Source organism: Abrus precatorius, unplaced genomic scaffold (genome assembly GCF_003935025.1).
Source record: "Abrus precatorius isolate BTA unplaced genomic scaffold, Abrus_2018 Scaffold9, whole genome shotgun sequence".
NCBI classification, from domain to species: Eukaryota; Viridiplantae; Streptophyta; class Magnoliopsida; order Fabales; family Fabaceae; genus Abrus; species Abrus precatorius.
Genome location: NW_020874439.1, coordinates 32528011 through 32542393, shown reverse-complemented (window position 1 = coordinate 32542393; position 14383 = coordinate 32528011). Strand labels below are relative to the sequence as shown.

General features: G+C 34.6%; 2 protein-coding genes across 9 annotated transcripts; both read left to right on the top strand.

Annotated features, from left to right (window-relative positions):
* The first annotated feature begins 290 nt into the window (after positions 1-290).
* On the top strand, positions 291-5528 carry LOC113849490 (FACT complex subunit SPT16-like). 7 transcript variants are annotated; one of them, XM_027479429.1, is made up of 3 exons: positions 305-669; positions 1337-1464; positions 1931-5528. In XM_027479429.1, exon 3 carries the CDS (start codon positions 1937-1939, stop codon positions 5138-5140), a length of 3204 nt encoding a protein of 1067 aa, XP_027335230.1. In that variant the 5' UTR covers positions 305-669; positions 1337-1464; positions 1931-1936; the 3' UTR covers positions 5141-5528. The 7 variants fall into 7 exon arrangements, with proteins under 7 accessions (XP_027335236.1, XP_027335230.1, XP_027335231.1 ...); XM_027479430.1 differs by having other exon boundaries at positions 305-665; positions 1931-5526; XM_027479431.1 differs by having other exon boundaries at positions 348-669; positions 1923-5388.
* A 1316-nt stretch (positions 5529-6844) lies between these two features.
* Positions 6845-12889, top strand: LOC113849492 (FACT complex subunit SPT16-like). 2 transcript variants are annotated; one of them, XM_027479437.1, is made up of 4 exons: positions 6845-6878; positions 6976-7134; positions 7526-7672; positions 8149-12889. In XM_027479437.1, the coding sequence occupies exon 4, from the start codon at positions 8163-8165 to the stop codon at positions 11358-11360; it is 3198 nt and encodes a 1065-aa protein (XP_027335238.1). In that variant the 5' UTR covers positions 6845-6878; positions 6976-7134; positions 7526-7672; positions 8149-8162; the 3' UTR covers positions 11361-12889. The 2 variants fall into 2 exon arrangements, with proteins under 2 accessions (XP_027335238.1, XP_027335237.1); XM_027479436.1 differs by lacking the exon at positions 7526-7672 and having other exon boundaries at positions 6859-7133; positions 8147-12889.
* The last annotated feature ends 1494 nt before the right edge of the window (positions 12890-14383 follow it).

The window sequence follows — 14383 nt, the reverse complement described above, 5'->3', positions numbered from 1 at the left end:
TATAAATTTCCTTTATATTACTTTGAAGCCTTTGATTTTAATATAATTTAAAAGAAAGTATTTACATAAAAAGATATCATTTAACCATGACAATATATGTTATAAACCTTTATAGTAACATTATATATCCAAATTAAATTTTACTTAAAATCACAAACTTTTTTTTTTCATTTTTATAATTCTTAAAACACACAAACGGAAAAGTATAAAAAATCAATAAATAATCCTTATACTTTTCTTGGACTTTGAACCCGAATATGATTTCACTTCTACCTATTTATTTATTTTTGTTTTCGCGATAATGAAACTCTTTTTGCCATTATTTTGCCCGCGGTCCTTTCGCGCATTTTCTACACACACACACACACACACACTGTCTTTCTCGCTAACCCCTCTCTGGTTTTAAGACATGCAACGAAACCAAAACATTAGCACTATCATTTGAGAGATGAACCCTAATTTCTCTCTCTGATCTGAACCCAACACTTCTCTCTTTCTCCTCAAAACACCTTTTATACTCATTCTCTGAAACCCTAATTACAATAACCATTCATTGCTTAACCTCATCAACTAGGGCGCAACTTTCCCTAATCCAAAGCAGAAACGGAACAAAACCCTCACTCAACTCCCAACACACTTTTCGACTTTCTACTACGAGTTAGTGAGTGAGTAAGAGCCATTTTTCTCTTGCTTTTCTTCCAATAAATTCCGTGTTTCGATTTTTTCGTTTTCATTATTCCCTTTGTCTGTGGTGGATTTTGAAGTTTTGAATATTTTGTATTTTACTTAAACGGAACTTCAAAGGATGATGCGGCGTTGCATCTCGTATTCCGACGCTGCAGTGCTTACAATTTTCTCTCAGTTACTCCGCTAATGCGGCATGCGTCATTGAGACACTGATGCTTCGCGCTATTTGAAGGCTACAAACCCTAATTTTTTGCCAGCATTTTTTTCGTGGATAACTGTTTTGTGAACTATTATTGGCTGAATAAGTGGAATATATTATTTAATTCGATGTTTATCGGAGTTGTTTTGATTTATATGTTGCGATTTTTTAAAGGATGTTTGAGTTTTACTGTCTCCATTGTTGTTGCTCATGTGCGTTTTTTGAGCTTTTTGTTTTAGTCTTCTCGACTAATTGAGTATTGATTGAGTTTGTGTGTCGAATTTTGAAAGTGTAGTTCTTGTAATCAGGGTGTCTACTGTGCTATGGCATTGTGTATAAGATAATTTGTTTGCTGGTTTTGAATTTTTTTTGTGGTTTTGGTAGGGACTCACTAGTGTCTCTTGCGATACTGATAATTTTCTTTTTGTTCCTGCGAACGGGAAAAAGCAGGTGTTTTGCTGTTATGATGGGTTACTACTGCTACTGCTAGACAGTTGTGTTCAATTTCTGAATGTTGTGAAAGTGGAGTCGTCTTTTACTCATAGCACTGAAGTTGTCCAAACACTATTCATTAAAAGGTACTATCACTAGAATCATTCTCTGTACATGCGCAAGGTTTGTGTACAAATTTCATTTGCGCAAAATATTTTTGGAGCATTTTTGCTTTTCTCTGATTATTTTTTGCACCCTCTGAGGAAAATCTGTATTGGAGACTAAAGAGAAATTTCCATCCCTGTACCATCTTTTATAAGTGATCTAATCTTTATGTAATGGAAAAAATTTCCCTAGTTTAATTTTGGGGCTCAAAGTTGAATAGCTCTGTTCTGTTGTGATTACTTGATTGATAAGCCACATATGAAAATGTAATAAAATTTTAATCCTTGGCGTACTTGAATATCAAGTTCAGATTAAACATGATGCAGTAGGACTATTTGTTCCTTTACATATAGTTTCAGAGCCAGAAGAAATTAGAAAATGGAGTTTACATCTGTAATTTTTTTGTTCAGTTTCTTATCTGTGTTTTTGTTTCTCTTTCATTCATAGTGGACCATGGCTGATCATCGGAATGGAGGTTCCCAAGCAGCCAATGGAAAGGCTAGTGCTGCAGGAAGTGCCTATTCTATTGATCTCAATGCATTTCAAACCAGACTGAGGGCATGTTATTCTCATTGGGATGAACACAAAATAGATCTATGGGGCTTTTCTGATGCAATTGCTGTTGCATGTCCTCCACCTTCAGAAGATCTGCGATACTTGAAATCAACTGCTCTGAACTTGTGGCTTCTTGGATTTGAATTCCCGGAGACAATTATGGTCTTCATGAAGAAGCAGATCCATATCTTATGCAGCCAGAAGAAGGCATCAATTCTTCAATCTGTCAAAAAAACTGCCAAAGAAGCAGTTGGTGTGGATATTGTTTTGCACGTCAAGCCTAAAAATGATGATGGAACTGCTCTAATGGATGCTATATTTCGTGCCATTCGTGCTCAGTCTAAGTCTGATGGTCATGATACTCCCACTGTGGGATACATATCGAGAGAGGCTCCGGAAGGGAAACTTCTTGAAGCGTGGGCTGAAAAATTAAAAAACACAAAATTTCAGTTGAGTGACGTGGCCAATGGGTTGTCTTCATTGTTTGCTGGAAAGAGTAATGAGGAGCTTACATCAATTAAGAGAGCAGCATATCTGACAACAAGTGTTATGAAAAACTTTGTTGTTCCAAAGCTTGAGAATGTAATTGATGAAGAGAAGAAAGTTTCTCATTCTACATTGATGGAGGAGACGGAGAAAGTTATCCTGGAGCCTTCAAAAGTCAACTGTAAACTGAAGGCAGAGAATGTTGATATTTGTTACCCACCAATTTTTCAGAGTGGAGGGGAATTTGATCTCAGACCTAGTGCTGTTAGCAATGACGAGTTACTTCATTATGACTCTGCCAGTGTGATCTTATGTGCTGTTGGGGCCCGGTATAAGAGCTACTGCTCAAACATAGCCAGGACCTTCTTGATTGATGCTGACCCTCTTCAAAGTAGGGCTTATGAGGTTCTTCTGAAAGCCCATGAAGCTGTCATTGGATCATTGAAGCCTGGAAACAGGTTGAGTGCTGCATACCAAGCTGCTGTTTCCGTTGTAGAAAGTGAGGCTGCTGACCTGATTCCGTACTTGACAAAGTCTGCTGGGACAGGCATTGGTATTGAGTTTCGAGAATCAGGTTTGAATCTTAATGCCAAAAATGAGCAGATAGTTAAAGAAGGCATGGTCTTTAATGTGTCACTAGGGTTTCAGAACGTACAAAGTGAGAGCCTCAAGTCTAAGAGCAAGAAGAACTTCTCTTTATTGCTTGCTGACACTGTCATCATAAACAAAGATAAAACTGAAGTTGTGACTATTATGAGCTCAAAAGCTCTAAAAGATGTGGCTTATTCTTTCAACGAGGATGAGGATGAGGAAATTCCCAGTGCAAAAGCTGATGCCAATGGTTCTGAGCCCTTGATGTCTAAGACTACTCTAAGGTCAGATAATCATGAGATTTCAAAGGAGGAACTTCGAAGACAGCATCAGGCAGAACTTGCTCGTCAGAAAAATGAAGAAACTGCACGGAGACTTGCTGGTGGTGGAAAGGAAACTGGAGACAACAGGTCTTCCGTGAGGACTTCTGCAGAACTGGTGGCCTATAAAAACATAAATGACCTTCCCCCTCCCAGAGAAATGATGATCCAGATTGATCAGAAGAATGAAGCAGTTCTCTTGCCTATAAATGGAAGCATGGTACCTTTTCATGTGGCTTTCATTCGAACTGTTTCCAGCCAGCAGGATACCAATCGAAATTGCTATGTCAGAATTATTTTTAACGTTCCTGGAACCCCTTTCAGTCCTCATGATTCAAACTCGATGAAGTTTCAAGGATCTATATATTTGAAGGAGGCTTCATTCCGCTCGAAGGATTCAAGGCACATAAGTGAGGTTGTGCAGTCCATTAAAACACTCAGACGACAAGTTGTAGCAAGGGAGTCTGAGAGAGCTGAGAGGGCAACCTTGGTTACTCAGGAGAAACTGCAGCTTGCTAATAATAGATTTAAGCCAATAAGATTGTCTGACCTTTGGATTCGTCCTGCTTTTGGTGGGCGTGGAAGGAAGATACCTGGTACACTAGAGGCTCACGTGAATGGTTTTCGTTATTCTACTACCAGGCAAGATGAGCGTGTAGACATAATGTTTGGGAATGTTAAGCATGCATTTTTTCAGCCGGCAGAGAATGAAATGATTACACTGCTACACTTTCATCTGCACAACCATATTATGGTTGGAAATAAAAAGACCAAGGATGTTCAATTTTATGTTGAGGTTATGGACATGGTCCAAAACGTAGGAGGTGGAAAGAGATCAGCCTATGACCCTGATGAGCTTGAAGAAGAACAGCGAGAGAGAGACAGAAAGAACAAAATTAATGTAGAATTTCAAACCTTTGTGAATCGGGTGAATGATCTATGGGGACAGCCTCAATTCAATGGCCTTGACCTTGAGTTTGATCAACCTCTTAGAGAGCTTGGGTTTCCTGGGGTGCCTCATAAATCTTCTGTATTTATTGTCCCTACTTCAGCCTGCCTTGTTGAACTGATAGAGACCCCTTTCCTTGTTGTGACACTTGGTGAGATTGAGATTGTGAATCTAGAGAGAGTTGGACTTGGGCAGAAGAACTTTGATATGACAATTGTATTTAAGGACTTCAAGCGGGATGTCCTCAGGATTGATTCTATCCCTTCTACATCACTGGATGGAATCAAGGAGTGGCTTGACACAACCGACATAAAGTATTATGAAAGCAGGCTAAATCTTAATTGGCGGCAGATCCTAAAGACAATTACAGATGACCCTCAGAGCTTTATTGAAGGTGGTGGGTGGGAGTTCCTTAATTTGGAAGCTACTGATTCCGAATCTGAGAACTCAGAGGAGTCAGACAAAGGATACGAACCATCTGATGTGGAACCTGAATCGGATTCAGAAGATGAGGCTTCTGACAGTGAATCACTTGTTGAGTCTGAGGATGATGATGAGGATGATTCTGAGGAGGATTCAGAGGAAGAGAAAGGAAAGACATGGGAGGAACTGGAGAGGGAAGCAAGCAATGCAGATAGGGAGAAAGGGAATGAATCTGACAGCGAAGAAGATAGGAAAAGAAGGAAGGCAAAAAGCTTTGGTAAATCACGAGCCAGTCTAAGTAGCAGCATGCCAAAGCGGGCCAAGTTAAGATAGATTTTGGCTGTAGTTCTTTACTGGTTTATGGTTTAGTTCAGTTACTCTAGTGTTTCTGCGAATAGCAGCTTTTGTGTTTGGAGGAGTTGTGATATCATTGTAACCTAGGCCTTTTCGTTCGTTAATATAGTTCAGCTTCAGCTTATTGTTAGCAATTCATGAATCCAATGTATGTCTTTATAATGTTTACGTGGTTGTCTCTTTTAGCAACTGCTGCAATTTTTGCTTCTCATTATGTCATCTAACTTCTTGTTTTGTGCTTTACTGTTTACATTCATTTTTTTTTGGCGGGCTGTTTTCTTTGAAACAACAGAAGAAGGATGAAGGGTAAAAGATGCAGGTTAAATACTTTGTTTTTGATAAATGGTTGAATATTTAATTTCTTTGTAGGACCTTGTATTATTTTATTTCATTTTAATTTTTTTTAATGTGGTGCGTATTCTTCTAAAATTTTTTACTTAGTTTTTATTGGTTGACCATCAAATCCTCTCCCATAACAAATATTTTCGGTTATTTGCAAGTCATTTTTAGAAATGGAGATTATAATGATTACATAATCTGATTATTAAAGTTTAGATTAATTATAATTATAATTTTTATAGTTTAACTTGTCTGTGATTTTTATTTTTTTTAAAATTTAATTGTTCTTGTTTAATCTTTTAAATTAATTTTTTACTCTAAATTTTATTTGTTAAATAAAATAATAAATATATATCATTAATTTATACAAATTTGTAATATATATATATATATATATGTATATACATACATATAAATAATTAAATAAAAATTAAATTTTTTATTATATTTTATTAAAATAATTTTTTATTAATTTATACAAATGAATATAATATCATATATTCATCAATTTTTTGTTAATTATTAAATATAATTTTAGGTTAAAATTTTAATTTAAATAATTAGAAAATTTAAAAGACAATTAAAATTAGACTAAAATTGTATATAAGTTAAAGTATAAAAATTAAAAGTGAAAATAAACTTAAAATTTGAAGTATATGAGATTTGTTTTTTAAAATTGTAGAAGCTTAATTATAAAAGAATATATTACAGAAAATTAATTACAAAACTAGTAAATTTCTCATATATTCTATGGATATTTTTAAACTTAAATAAAGTTTGTAAAAAAAATATAAAAAGAGATAAATAAAAATTTTAAAATTATGAAAAATTATAAAAACAAATTATCAAGTTATCCATACTTTTGTTATTTTTTACGACAAAACTTAAATTTCAGGACTAAATCATTCTAACTATTCTACGATAACAGACTCTTTAACGATGCCTTTTCAAAGAAGGGATAAAAAAATCAAGCTCTATATATTAAACTCGAGTTCTAGTTATTAAATAATAATTTTTTTAAGAGATATATTAAATAAGAGCATTTTTAAAAATTATTTTATATTTTTCATATCATGAAAATTATTTTATATTTAACATTTATTTTCTAATTTAATCATATTCAATATAGTAAAAATATTTATTTCTTAAAATTCATTATTTTTAAAATATAATATAATTTTAATTTAATAATATTTTTGGTATAGTACACAGACAATTTAATAGTTATATAAGAATATTCATTAATTTAAATTAATATTATAAAATTTAAAAAATAAAATAAAATAAATTACTTTTTAAAAAAGTATAAATAAAACTATATGTTAATTGTTTTCATACTCTTGTATCCTTTACATTAGTGCCTGGGCTTTCTATGATGGTATAATCATTGTTCCCAGACGAACCCTATTTTCCCTCTCTTCGAAATTCGAAGAGATGATATTTACTTTCCGTCATCTTTTTGGTTCCGATGATAGGTCGATGCTCCATCTTCCCCACAATTCACCGCACAGAGTATATGGTACGAATTGAAACTTCGATCTTGGAACCGTGCCCAATTTCGCCCCGAATTCATTGAAGGGAAAAAATAAAAAAGAAGAGCTTTGGCACACCCCAGCTGCAAATCGACCGAAAAGGTTTCGATGTTTTCCATTCTTGTGGGTTTAATTTTGGTTTTCATTATATCCTATAATTTTAGAATCATGAAACCCTAGATTTCGTCTTTGAAAGTACTAGCCATCTTCTTTTTGTGTATTTGTTTTAAACAAAATTGATTATCTGGAATTATTGGCTAAGTAATTGAAAGTTTTGGTTTGTTTATCATAGAGTTATATGAAATGATTTATTGGAGACTATCCAAATACTCATTCCTTTAGAGTAAGAAATTTGCCCTTAATTGTCTCAGTTAGTGTTACTGTATCACTTGCCCTGTGATTTGGCATTATGTACAAGGCAATTTGTATGTTGGATTTGAATTCCATCTTCATTGTTGAGGCCCTAATAACTGAAGCTTTATATTGTTCACAGGTAAACTTATATGTCAAAAAGATAGGCATTTCATGATTTTTGGACTGCTCTTGCTATGCATTGGTGTCTAGCTTTTGAAATGCTGTGAAAAGTTCAATCTTCTATTGCTCTCAAAATTGAAGTCTTCCACCAACTATTCATTGCACGGTAGCTCTACTGGAACTGATTACTGTATATATGCAGCAAATTTTCATTTCCTACTTGAATTTCTCAGAAGATTCTACCAGCCCTTTTAAATATATATATTTTTCATATGTGAATGTTTGTTGGAGTCTGAAGTAACAATTAGTCAATTTCTATTTTTTGTTTTTTTTTAATATTTATGGATGGATTCTTTTTCCTAGTTTAATTTTTAAACTTCAATGTGGAGGAAGAATATGACAATCACTAGAATAATTCATCTCTATTGCAACTGTGACTGACAAGCTAAATATGATAATGGAATACATTATTTATTGGTTTAATTTCTTGTTGAGACGAAACATCACAAACTAGGACTCCTTCCTTTAGGTACCCACTACCCACTGTTCAGTTGCTGAAATAGAACTGAAAAGTATTTTGCATCAGTAATTGTTTGTAAACTTTCTTATTAGTGTTACCATGCTTTTTTTTTTTTTTTTCAGAGTGGTAGCAAATTATGGCAGAACGTCGAAATGGAAGTACACAACCTCCCAATGGAAAGGCCAGTGCAGCAGGGACTGCATATTCAATTAATCTGAATGTATTTCAATCCCGATTGAAGACTTTTTATTCACATTGGGATGAACACAAAGCAGATCTGTGGGGCTCTTCTGATGCAATTGCAATTGCATGCCCTCCACCTTCAGAAGACCTGCGATACCTGAAATCTACTGCTCTTAACTTATGGCTGCTTGGATTTGAGTTCCCTGAGACAATTATGGTTTTCATGAAGCAGCAGATCCATATCTTGTGCAGCCAAAAAAAAGCATCTATTCTGGAATCTGTCAAAAAGCCTGCTAGAGAGGCAGTTGGTGCAGATTTTGTTTTGCATGTCAAACCTAAAAATGATGATGGAACTGCTCTAATGGATGCTATATTCCGTGCCATCCGTGCTCAGTCTAAGTCCGACGGTCGTGATTCTTCCACTGTTGGACACGTACCAAGAGAGGCTCCTGAAGGGAAACTGCTTGAAGCATGGACTGATAAATTAAAGAATACAGGATTTCATCTGAGTGATGTGGCCAATGGGTTGTCCACATTGTTTGCTGGAAAAAGTAGTGAGGAGCTTACATCAATTAAGAAAGCAGCATACTTGACATCCAGTGTGATGAAAAATTTTGTTGTTTCAAAACTTGAGAATGTAATTGATGAGGAGAAGAAAGTCTCTCATTCAACATTGATGGAGGAGACGGAGAAAGTTATACTGGAACCTTCCAAAATCAACGTTAAGCTGAAGGCAGAGAATGTTGACATTTGTTACCCCCCAATTTTTCAGAGTGGTGCAGTGTTTGATCTAAGACCTAGTGCTGTCAGCAATGATGAGTTACTGCATTATGATTCTGCCAGTGTGATTATATGTGCAGTTGGAGCCCGGTATAACAGTTACTGTTCAAACATAGCTAGAACCTTCTTGATTGATGCTGAACGTATTCAAAGTAGGGCTTATGAGGTTCTTCTGAAAGCCCAAGAAGCTGTCATTGGATCATTGAAGCCTGGAAACAGGTTGAGTACTGCATACCAAGCTGCAGCTTCTGTCGTGGAAAGGGATGCTCCAGACTTGATTTCATATTTGACAAAATCTGCCGGGACAGGCATCGGCATTGAGTTTCGCGAGTCAGGATTGAATATTAATGCAAAAAATGAACAGATAATTAAAGAAGGCATGGTCTTTAACGTGTCAATTGGTTTTCAGAATTTGCAGTGTGAGAATAGTAAGTCTAAGAACAAGCAATTCTCTCTGTTGCTTGCTGACACAATCATCATCAACAAAGATAAAACCGAAGTTGTAACTTCTATGAGCTCAAAAGCTCTGAAGGATGTGGCATATTCTTTTAATGAGGATGATGAGGAGGAAAGACCAAGCACAAAAGCAGGTGCCAATAGCGCAGTTATGTCTAAGACAACTCTAAGGTCAGACAATCATGAAATTTCAAAGGAGGAACTTCGAAGACAGCATCAGGCAGAACTTGCTCGTCAGAAAAATGAAGAAACTGCAAGGAGACTTGCTGGTGGTGGTAGTGAGAAAGGAGATAATCGTTCCTCTGCAAGGGCTTCAACAGAACTGGTGGCGTACAAGAACATAAATGACCTTCCCCCTCCCAGAGAGATGATGATTCAAATTGATCAGAAAAATGAAGCAGTTCTCTTGCCTATAAATGGAAGCATGGTACCTTTTCATGTGGCTTTCATTCGAACTGTTTCCAGCCAGCAGGACACCAACCGCAATTGCTATGTGAGAATTATTTTCAATGTTCCTGGAACCCCTTTCAGTACTCATGATGCGAACTCGGTTAAATTCCCGGGATCTATATATTTGAAGGAGGCTTCATTCCGTTCCAAGGATTCAAGACACATTAGTGAGGTTGTGCAGTCCATTAAAACACTCCGAAGACAAGTTGTAGCGAGGGAGTCTGAGAGAGCTGAGAGGGCAACCTTGGTTACTCAGGAGAAACTGCAGCTTGCTAATAATAGATTTAAGCCAATAAGGTTGTCAGACCTTTGGATCCGTCCTGCTTTTGGTGGGCGTGGAAGGAAGATACCCGGTACCCTTGAGGCTCATGTGAATGGATTTCGTTACTCTACCACCAGGCAAGATGAGCGCGTAGACATAATGTTTGGGAATGTTAAGCATGCATTTTTTCAGCCAGCTGAAAATGAAATGATCACTCTCCTGCACTTCCATCTGCACAACCATATCATGGTTGGAAATAAGAAGACCAAGGATGTTCAATTTTATGTTGAGGTTATGGACATGGTCCAGAACGTTGGAGGTGGAAAGAGATCAGCCTATGACCCTGATGAGCTTGAAGAAGAACAGCGAGAGAGAGACAGAAAGAACAAAATTAATGTAGAGTTTCAAAGCTTTGTGAATCGCGTGAATGATCTATGGGGACAACCACAATTCAATGGCCTTGACTTGGAGTTTGATCAACCTCTTAGAGAGCTTGGGTTTCCTGGGGTGCCTCATAAATCTTCTGTATTTATTGTCCCTACTTCAGCCTGCCTTGTTGAACTGATAGAGACCCCTTTCCTTGTTGTGACACTTGGTGAGATTGAGATTGTGAATCTAGAGAGAGTTGGACTTGGGCAGAAGAACTTTGATATGACAATTGTATTTAAGGACTTCAAGCGGGATGTCCTCAGGATTGATTCTATCCCTTCTACATCACTGGATGGAATCAAGGAGTGGCTTGACACAACCGACATAAAGTATTATGAAAGCAGGCTGAATCTTAACTGGCGTCAGATCCTAAAGACAATCACAGATGACCCTCAGAGCTTTATTGAAGGTGGTGGTTGGGAGTTTCTGAATTTGGAAGCTACTGATTCTGAGTCTGAGAACTCAGAGGAGTCGGACAAAGGTTATGAACCATCCGATGTGGAACCTGAATCAGATTCAGAAGATGATGCTTCTGACAGTGAATCACTTGTTGAGTCGGAGGATGACGACGAAGAGGATGATTCTGAGGAGGATTCAGAGGAAGAGAAAGGAAAGACATGGGAGGAACTGGAGAGGGAAGCAAGCAATGCAGATAGGGAGAAAGGGAATGAATCTGACAGCGAAGAAGATAGGAAAAGAAGGAAGGCAAAGAGCTTTGGTAAGTCACGAGCCAGTCTTAGTAGTAGCATGCCAAAGCGGGCCAAGTTAAGATAGATTTTGGTTTTCATTGTTAGCCAAATTATGGTTTAGTACAGTTGCTTTTTGTTTCCGCAGATAGCAGCTTTTGTGTTTGGAGGAGCGGCCTTTGCCCTCTTAATATCGTTGTAACTTGAGCTTTCCCTTCCATAATATAGTCCACACTGGATAAGAATCCTTGAATCCAATGCATGTCGTTAAGAGTTGTTTTATTCCTCTCTTTTCACTGTTGCTTGTGTGTTTTTTTTTTTCCTCCACTCTTCCATGCCAGCTATTAGACCTAACTTGTTTTACTCCAATTTGTTTCTAGTTAAAATTTCAGAGCATCATTTTTTTTTATTCTCAACTGTATTTTTCAATTTGAGCACTGATAAAAAGAATTGAAATTAACAAAAGTTGGCAAACAACAATAAATGCATTCTTTCTTTGTATTTTGTTAGTGCTTTTGGAGTTCAACTCAAGCCTCATCCACTTTGTTGGGGTGATTGAACCCAGGTGTTGCCTTAATCAGATGTTAATAATCATTCTGACTTTTACGTCCGCCCTTACGATTTAAATCCGTTATTATGCAGACTGTGTCTGTGGAACTGGGGAAAACAAATAAGGCAAAGTGGTATTAACACCATTTCTTTTGATATCCGGTTCGTGTAAATATTTTCGCACTATTCAATCAAACACAATGTGTTCACAGATCATTAAAAATTAACTTCTGTGACAATCTCTGTCCTGATACTTTTTTGTTGTTGTTGAATTAATGTTATTTTGAGCGTAAAAAACTCATTGACATTGCTCAAAATCATTCCTTAACACCTAAGTAGATAGAAAAAAAATTGCTTTCGGTTTGTCTTTATTTTAACAGCGCCTTGTAATAGCACATATTGAGAGAATTATAAGGAGTTATGTTTTTATTTTTTTTTATTTTATTATTCAAGTTATACTCAGGTAGAGAGTAGTCAAAATGGGCTGATTGGGCTGATTAATTTATATGCTCAACTGAACAAAGTCTTTTTTTTTTTCACGAATAAACTTATGTTTTGTAATATAGATGATGCTACCGATTAAAATTAAAGTTTTATTTTAATAAAATTTTGTATTTAATACTACCATGTTATTGAAGTAAATCGCTAATTTTAATTAATAAATAACATTAATAACATTTATAGAACTACGCTTAAGATTTGTCACTATTTTTTCCTAATAACATTATCTCTTTCTTCCATAAACAAAGTTTTGAAATGTTAGTCACTTCTAAAAATAAAATTTTGGAACCGGAAGGGTGGTGCCAAAGAAACCATAATATATAAACTGAAACAACAAAACACAAGTTATTGTAAAAAACTGCCTGTTTAGTTTCTTAATTTATTAATTAGATAAAATTACGTTTCTCTTTTTCTTAATTTATTCTTTTTAACTTCATAAAATCAGAGTTATTTTGATGAGTCAATGAGCCGAGAAGCACGTTCCATACCTTGCATTGGGTGTTTGGGTGACTAAACTGACCAAATGTCAATCCAAAACATAGTGAGCTTGTTTTAACCCTAAACTACGTGGACCCAAAAAAAAAAAAAAGAAGCCTAATACTATGGAAACATTATGGGCAACTTTGTTAGTTTTAATGTAGACTGAGGGCTTGGTTTTATAATATAAAATAAAATTGTTAACTAACGGTTAAAGATAATTAATTAATAATAATCAATTTTGTTAAAAGAAAAGTATTTGTCATATTTTTATAATTTTAATATAATAAATATTTAATTTTTATTTATAAATACTTAAAAACTCAGTCCTAAAAATAAAACGTTTTATACACCTGCTTCAAATATTTAGTATAATTCTTGTATATAATTTGAGTCTCTATTTTTTAGAATGAAAACATTTTTTATAAAATATTTTTTTACTAAGTCACGTGCTATTTCTTACACTAAATATTTTATAATTAAAACTTGACTTTCGATGTACCATTTCATATTACTAAACAAAGAAATAATACATCATGATTTATACAATTTATTTTAATAAAATTTTCAATTGCTAAAAATCTAACTTTTAAATTTATTTTTATCTAATAGAATAGAATCGTTAATATTTACATTGAAGATATTTTTTAATATACTTTTTTTTTCAAATATATGATTCCAACATTATATATGGTGATACTTATTTTTTATTTATATATTTATTTTATTTTTTAAAGATTACCTTAAGTTTTAAATACTTGTATAATGTACTTGAATTTGCTATGCTACAGTAGAGATTTTATACTTGTAGTCAGTGCTGAGATTATTATTAAGTAAAATTATATTTTTTTTATCCTTTAAGTTTAATTTAAGTTTTCATTTGGTTTTCTAAACTTCATTAAAATATATTTATTATATTTTCAATGTAATAAATCATTTTTGATAAAAAATTACCACTTACTTAAAATCAATCATAAAAGTTAATGTAGACATCTTTCTTTCTTTTTTTATTCTAATTTTTCATTTGTTAAATCCGACAACACCACAAAGTCCTTATCATGCTTTTGATTATAGAATTATTTCCGTTGATTTGTTGCCAACAATGCTACTTTTGCACCATCAAAATATGCTTTCACACCAAAAGGAATATATAAAGAAAAAAAGATAGAGATAGTTCTAATCCAATGCATTTTCCAACGGTTTTATAATGTAGACCAATTAGAATGAGGTTGACTGCAAAGTCAACAATAGAAAAGCCAGATTACTTAAGGAGCACGCAGAAGAAAAGCTCAAACAATAATCTGCTTCTGTTCATAGATTCTCTCAGCTTTTTCTTTCCCTTTTGTCGTTTTAATTGATTTAAGTCTTTGTCTTTGTTTTATTAGCTCTGCTTAATGAAATAGAAGAAGTGATCTTCAATCGTAAATTTCAGTAATTCTCAAGAAATTAAATTCACTGCTCTTCACATTCTTGGCAACCCATCAAGGTATTTTTATTCTTTTAGTTCCATTCAGTTACTTTTTCCATCTGGGTATTCATTTTCTTCTATGATCATCATTTTTGTTTACTAAATTCTATTATCCA